At 39.8% G+C, this 8,165-nt stretch overlaps 1 protein-coding gene across 1 annotated transcript in view; it reads left to right on the top strand.

Annotated features, from left to right (window-relative positions):
* The window catches only part of LOC139660673 (diacylglycerol kinase zeta-like), a 59,725-nt gene that overhangs the window by 36,540 nt on the left and 15,020 nt on the right, over nt 1-8,165 (top strand). The window contains 7 exon segments of the mRNA XM_071538881.1: nt 803-876; nt 1,699-1,810; nt 3,035-3,234; nt 4,775-4,941; nt 6,282-6,373; nt 7,143-7,263; nt 7,350-7,390. Of these exon segments, the coding sequence (XP_071394982.1) occupies nt 803-876; nt 1,699-1,810; nt 3,035-3,234; nt 4,775-4,941; nt 6,282-6,373; nt 7,143-7,263; nt 7,350-7,390 (807 nt within the window).

Here is an 8,165-nt window from a genome sequence, read left to right on the forward strand (position 1 = left end):
AGTGCTGACACTGACTCTAGATAGATAGATAGATAGATAGATAGATAGATAGATACTTTATTCATCCCTTGGGAAAATTCAGGTGTCCAGTAGCTCACACAATCTGTATTAACATATAACTATAGATTAGAGACAATACACAATAAAAGCAGGTAATGCAGCATGCACAGGGTTAAAAAGAATTGATCTGACCATGAAAATCTGATCATTGGATGAAATGTTATTGATCTCTGTGGGGAGCTTAGGTCATTGCAGCAGCTGAGAATAATAGGATACAGCAAAGAACAATATAATATAAATATAATAGAGCAAGGAGGGGGGTTAGACATAACGCAAATGATGATCACAACACCAGAACATATCAAGTACCAAATATATGAATAAAGGTATGTATGCCATATGTGCAAAATGAGAGCAGTAGAACCTACTAAGACAAAGAAAAATATGTACAGTATGAAAATATTAAATATACAGAATGAAAATGAATGACAGTTGTAAAGATATTTACAGCAGACACAGGCCCTACACGTCCAAAATTTGCAATCTGCACAATTAAATAACTCAAAGGTATGGCACTGTTGTCCTCTGTTATAAGTGTTTATTGTTCACATAGAAGAGATTCAGATTGTGACAGAAGGTTCCATTAAAACTTTTTAAATGGCCGATGTTCGCCTTTAATCCTGTCTCCCCTGCACACTATTGCAGTGAACAGTGCACTAGTCACCACTGACTGGTAGAACATGTTAAGGAGTCTGTTGTACGCTGAAAGACCTGAGTCTGTCTGTGTTTGCCTCCTCCTCAGTGTGATGGGACAGATCTGACAGCTAAGGTCCAGGAAATGAAGCTACAGTGTCTGCTCTTCCTCAACATCCCCAGGTACGGTAAGCCTGGAGGGCCAAAACAACACTTCTATAATATGACTTTTCACACTTTATCTCTGACCCGCAAAATCTTGTATGCCCAATTCTGTTTTGTCTGTAAAAGCACGGTGACTTGATGCAAGGCAAAATGAAGCAGGTTCAAGAGTTGGTCAAATTGAAACAGCTGTGGTTTCTAATGTACCCAGTCACCACTACTAGTACAATAGGGTTACCACTATTGGTATAGAAATATAAAGATAGAGTTTGCTCTAGAGCAGGGTTTCCCAAACCTCTCCTCGAGTACCCCTTGTCCTGCATGTTTTAGATCTCTCCCTGCTCCAACACAGCTGATTCAAATGATGAACTCTTTATCAACCCCTGAAGCTGCTCGTTAACAAGCTGATCATTTAAATCAGCTGTGTTGAAGCAGGGAGAGATCTAAAACATGCAGGACAAGGGGTACTCGAGGAGAGGTTTGGGAAACCCTGCTCTAGAGTTACCACTACCAGAGCAAATAAATAATTGCTGTATGTATTTACTGTGTGTTTATTGTTGTATTTGTATACTATGTGTTTTTCTGTTGGACTACTGACTGAAGCAAATTGCCAGACAGACAATAAAAGATTTACTATACTTTACTAGTATAGAAATATAATGATAGAGATATGATAATAGAGTTACCATTAGTAGTATAGAAATATAATGATAGAGTTACCATCACTAGTATAGAGATATGATAATAGAGTTACCATTAGTAGTATAGAAATATAATGATAGAGTTACCATCACCAGTACAGAGATATGCTGATAGAGCTGGTGTGTGTGTGCTGCGGGGCAGGTACTGTGCAGGCACCATGCCGTGGGGTCACCCCAGTGAGCATCACGACTTCGAACCGCAGCGTCATGACGACGGCTGCATCGAGGTTATCGGCTTCACCATGACCTCTCTGGTGAGCTGCACTGCACCGTACCATACCACACTGTGCCATACCACACTGTGCCATATCACACCACACTGTGCCATATCACACCATACAACACACTGGATACTCAGCCTGGTCTCATGAAATGTTGTAAAATGAGCAAATAAGGAGATTTGTGCATGAAAAGTGAAATAAATCTGTTTCCCTACCGGGAAAGGATTGTGTGGAGGAGACATGACTAGAAACAGGAAGTAGGTTGACCCTGAAATAGTGCGGTGGAAAGTAAAGATGTGGCAGTTTCATTATGACCAAACCCTTAACCAAGTTGTTTGACTATAATTAACCGTTAGCTAACCTTTTCATGACCAACAGGTGAAAATGTTGGGTCCAATTCCTGCTGCTGTGACACATGTGCTGTGTCCACAACATGTAATCTGTGTTTCAGAGTTTGTGCTCATCTCACAAAATTTTGTGAAACTGTATTGATGCACCATATATAACATATACTGCACTGTAGCATTAAGTACTGTATTATACCACATCATGCCTTACAATACAATACAACTTTATTAATCCCCGAAGGGCTCTTTGATACCATACCATGTACTATAATACAGTACTTAAAGCTTTACCACACCATATAATCAAGGTTATTATCGTTAACAAAAATTAGCTAAATAACGAAAACTAGGTGTGAAAAACATTTTCGTTAACTGAAATAAAAATAAAAACAAGGCTTTCCAAAAAAACGATAACTGAAACTGTATTGTGTGTTTACAACACTAACTAAAATAAACTAAAATTATAGAGAAAATGTCTTTAGTTTTCATCTTTGTCAATTTTTTTTCATACATAAGCCTAGTATTTTGAATTTTTGAATCTCGCTCCTGACAAATACCCCATACTACAAAAAAGACTAAAACTAACACTGAAACTAATAAAAACTAAACTAAAACTAAGCATTTTCAAAAAATAAAAACCAAACTAGCAAACCCGCTTTAAAAACTAATTAAAACGAAACTGAAATTGAAAACAAAAAGTCAAAACGAAATAAAAATAAAAACTAATGAAAAATGCAAAACTATAATAACCTTGCATGTAATATGCTATACCATACAATATACCATATTGTACCGTGCTCTACCATACTATATAAAAACATACTATACACTATACCACACCCTCCTACACCCTTTCATAAATCATATCATACACCTGCGTCAGGCTGAACAGGCTCTGTTGTGTCTCCAGGCCACGCTGCAGGTTGGCGGTCACGGTGAGCGGCTCCACCAGTGTAAGGAAGTGACCCTGACCACGTACAAGTCCATCCCCATGCAGGTGGATGGAGAACCGTGCAAGCTGGCTCCATCTGTCATCCACATCAACCTGAGGAGCCAGGCCAACATGGTGCAGAAGGCCAAGAGAAGGATCTCCATGCCCCATCTTAACGAGTAAGACACTGATGGATGGATGGATGGATGGATGGGTGGGTGGGTTAGTGACTGAATAAGTGAACAAGTTGCTAAAGCTCCATAGCGTCGGCTCAACCAGTTTGGATAAGAATGGCTGCACAGATAAATGTCCAAATGAAGGAGTAACTGAAGTGGTGAAGGAACTCCATACCACACTATGGGCAAACCCTGGGCTAACCCTAACCCTAACCCCATTACAATAATTACCATAAACAAACAAGACCATTGCCTAGAACAGTGGTTCCCAACCTGGGGGTCCCGACCCCCACTAGGGGGCGCCAAAGCTCCACGGGGGGTTGCAAAGCCTCAGCATTTAATTCATTTCTGTGAAGAAGACAACTAAATTTAAGGGTTATTTTAGAAGTTTATTTATTTAGAAAAAAAAAATAAAGATATAAACTTTTTAAAAAAATCTCACGAGGATAAGGGCGTGTGTAGACGTGAACACCAGCAGTATTCACAGAGCTAAGCTAGCAGAGCAAGCCGGCTAAATACATTGTATTACATTGCAATATCCACAGGAAATAATCTGTTCAGAATTTTATACAAATTGCTAATTTTACACAAACTTCATGCAGGTATTAAGTTCACTGTTTAGGTTCATTGTACAGTTAATTGTTCTGTGCTGTTATTGTTTTTTATGCAAGGAATATAATGAAATATACATAAAGATATTTCAAAAGAAGTAGGCTACTTTTTCCCCTTTTTTGTAATTGTATGTGGGTGGGGGGCGGTGGGGGTCGTCAGTGTATACAATGGTAAAATAGGGGTCCCTTAAGAAAAAGGTTGGGAACCACTGGCCTTTAAGACTGTCAGCTTCTACCGGCCTCTACTCTGCATTTTACATTGTTTCTCCACCTGGTCGGATTTGGTGGGAAATCTGCTGGATTGCTTTACGGCACAAATAAAACAGGAACTGGTTTTACTTTGCAAGTAATCCATGACTTTATTCCAGCTCCACTATTCTACTTCTATCTCATCTGAATGCATATTGGCTGGTATCACCTGTTATCCTTCTTCTGGCTCTTCAAAACAAACAGGGCAGAGGGGGAAGCATCAAGGTTTCATTTTGCAACACACAAAATGCCTCATAGCAGCTATAAAGTCCAGCCCAGTGCTGAGTGTGATCAGTCACTGACCTCACTAGAAGCATATTGACAAAAATGGTTTTCAATTGGTCCTTGAAAAGCTTTTTAAAAATGGCCACCAGCCACCAGAGGGCTGCTCCATCATGGAGGCCTGTGGTCCTGTGGTTAGTCCGCTGTATAAAGGTGTGTTTTTATGTGTTTGTGTGTTTATCACACTATGGTGTTTCTGTGAGTTTACCCTACTATATAAAGTTGTGTTTTTATCTGTTTTTGTGTATTTATCCCGCTTTATAAAGCAGTGTTTCTGTGTTTATCTCCTGTATAAAGCAGTGTTTGTGTGTTTGTGTGTTTATCTCTCTATATAAAGCAGTGTTTGTGTGTTTGTGTGTTTATCTCTCTATATAAAGTGGTGTCTGTGTGTTTGTGTCCAGTCAGCAGCCAGTCCCAGAGAAGCTGCAGATCAGAGTGAACAGGATCAGCATGGCGGCGTACGAGGCTCTGCATTACGACAAGGACCAGCTGAAGGAAGCCTGTGAGTTCCTGCCAGCGAAGGGTTAACTGAACAATGTCCTCAATGTCTATAGTCAGTCAGTCAATAGTCAAGAGGACATTGGGCAACTTTATTGCAGGTCTTCTGCAATAAAGTCTGTTCAGTTAAATAGTTAATGTCTGCCAAGGCTCTGCACACACCAGAAGACTTTTAAAACCCTAACTGATTTTAAAAATGCATTGTGTCACATGCATACTGACGGATTTCACTGATTTTGTTTTGTTGCTCAGTGGGAAATCTGCTCACACTAAGATGAGGTATCACACAGGTAGCACACAATGTAACGGGGATCTCACAGGAACTCAGGTGATCCAGTGTGTATTAATATGCACTGAAAAAACTAAGAAAAACCACCAAAATAGAGTCGGGATAGAGCCGATGCTGGAGAGATGCGGCTGAGGTGGGCAATGTTAGCTCGGCTACTAACTTACATTTATTGTAGGACTGGGGTTCTCAAAGTTTTTAATTCCCCTGGGGCCGGTTGCACAAAACACATTAAGTTTTCTCCTTCAGTATGACACTTAAGGCTTAATTTCTCCTTAGCTGAGGGACTTACTTAAGGGTGTTGCACAGAATCCCTTCAAAGGTTTCCTTAGTTAAGGAAAAACGTTAAGGCATTTACTGCATTGAAAGAGATTTTACAGCGGTAAAATTCTACAGTTTCCATGGAGACCGTTTGTTTGCTGGCACTTGCGCTTGTGATACCTGTTATCGCCTCACCTGTTATCGTCTCACAGAGTCGGCCTATAGATAGTAAAAAACTGGCAGAAGAAAAGAAGACAAGAAAACCAAATTGGTCAGAGGAGGAAAAGATTATACTTCTGGAGGAATACAATAAAAGAAAGCACATACTAAAAAGTTAATTTGATCCGCAAATAACAGCAGACAGAAAACAACGAATGTGGGAGAAAATTGCAACGAAAATTAATTCCAGAAGAGGTCCATCCAAGAGTTCCAAAAAAAATACGACAACTTCTTCATTTATCGCCATAAACTCGGCCATGTTGCAGTTAAGATAGAGTCAGAGGAAGAAGTTGTTTTCCTTACTTTGGTTGCTAAGGTGCAACGGTTTGACTAACTTTAAGGGACTCCTTAAGTATAAGACCAAGATAAGGAGAAAACCTTAAATACTTAAGTGAGCATTTTAAGGAAACCTTAAGGAGAAGACTTAAGGGTGTTTTGTGCAACCGATTTTATTTTAAGGAAACCTTAACTTGGACTTTAAGGAACTTAAGGTGTTTCGTGCACCCGGCCCCAGGACCTTAAATAGCTCCACGTCAGTATCATTTATATAACTTCACAACAGAACTGGAGAACAAGTCTGATGTGATTCACCTCCCAGTCAAAAAAAAAAGATTCAAACTTGAGGTGTCCTCTCTGTCCCCCAGCGACGCCCCTGGGTGTCATCATCGTCCCCGGAGACAGCGACCTGGAGACCTGCCGCTCGCACATAGAGCGTCTCCAAGACAACCTGGACGAGGTAGGGAGGATGGTGTGTGTGTGTGTGTGTGTGTGTGTGTACTTAAAGGTTGAGAGAGTATATTAGTGAGTGGGAGGGAGTGGCTTGTTAGCAGGATGAATAGTTGATTGAGGGTGCGATCACACCTGCAGTTGGTTTCCTTTGGTCTGAGCCACAGGGCAGACGTCTTGTTTCATTTCTGTATTTGGTTCGTTTAGTTTCACACTGTCCACTTACAAGTCAACCAGGGCTTTTACAAACCACAAAAGTCACATGAGTAGTTTGTTTTTTGTTAAGTGGATCTCAGTGAAAAGAACTTGACCAAACTGTCCAATTAATCCACTTGGTATGAACAGTAAAATCAGTCCAACTAGGGCTGGACGATAATTCAATATTATCGTTTATCATCGTTCAGTGGGATTATATTGTGATGATATGGTGATTTTGGGATATTGAGACGCACAGTTCTGCTGTCTAAACTGATGAGAACAAGCAAATTTTATTTAGAAACTCAGACAAAATGTATGTAGTATGGTAGAAATATTATGTATAAATTTCTGTTTAGTTTGATATCACACCAAATATCACCATTCGGTTCAATATGATGAACATTGATTTGATTATTTAACATGATTTCGCTTATGTGAGCCATATCGTCATATATATCGACATCGAAAAAAATCCTTACGATTGTCGTGATATTGATTTCAACCATATCGTCCAGCCCTAAGTCCAACTTAAAGGCAGCTGCTTCTCATTTTTCCCACAGTGAGGTCAGTGTTGATGTAAGTTGTCAAAAGGAAGCAGTTTTCATCTTTCATCTTTCCTCCTGCTCTTTCAGGACCGGGATTCGATGAAAGCAGAGTGTCTGTCCTCGCAAAAGCTTTCCCTGAAGTGGTGCTTCCTCGACTGTAAGTCCAAACCCAGAACACCTCAGCCTCTGCACTGTGGAGTCCAGATCACACAGACCAGTCCAGAAACTCTCTTTGTTTTTCAGGCACCACTGCAGACCGCTTCTACAGGATAGACCGTGCCCAGGTACGACCACAACACTGGTATTGGGTAGGGAGTTACTGGGGGGGGAAAAAGTAGGTAGTTCTTTTCCTGTTGTACTCACACAGAGACATAAGAAACAAAACCTACAAAAACTTCTGCCAAGGCTGAGTAATAATCCAACTCTGCAGCTTCCGTAACGGTTTATGTTTGTTCATAATTTGTCCTCTGGGTTTGATTTTCCAACAAAATAGCATGTGAAAGCAACGCTAATTAGCAGCCAATTTAGAAGTCCCAGATGACGGATTTTCCCACCATCACATGAACGCAGCATAATAGTTCTGGCTAAAAAAAAAAAAAAAAATGTCTAAATGCAGAAATCCCTCATACGGATCACCACCAAAATCAAATCAGCTGATCCATGGGCCAGTTGATTGATTTTGGTGCTCTGTCCACCAGATTTCAGACAAATCCATTTATCCAAATATCTTGTTAACAGAGAAACGTACAGGTGTGAAAACTTTGTTGGCGTAATAAATGGTGAACAATTCAAGAACCTGTACCAATACCAGTCAAGATGAGAAGAACACAGCCTGTTTTTTTTTTTAAACAATATGTTTTATTGGTTTTAGTATTTTACACATAATACACATAATACATAATACACATAAAAACACAAAATTATCAAGTGTTATAAACATAAATTCAACAACAAAAACAGACAAAACAAACAAAAAATCTACAAAAACACATCAAAAACAAGCAGCAATATACAGCACCCTTATTTTAACAGCACATTCTCATTCTCAAGGAAATCTAG

Source organism: Centroberyx affinis, unplaced genomic scaffold (assembly GCF_046629955.1).
Source record: "Centroberyx affinis isolate AG114_WGS23_722 - 3 ecotype Tasmania unplaced genomic scaffold, CSIRO-AGI_Caff_v1 ptg000200l_1, whole genome shotgun sequence".
Taxonomy (NCBI): domain Eukaryota; kingdom Metazoa; phylum Chordata; class Actinopteri; order Beryciformes; family Berycidae; genus Centroberyx; species Centroberyx affinis.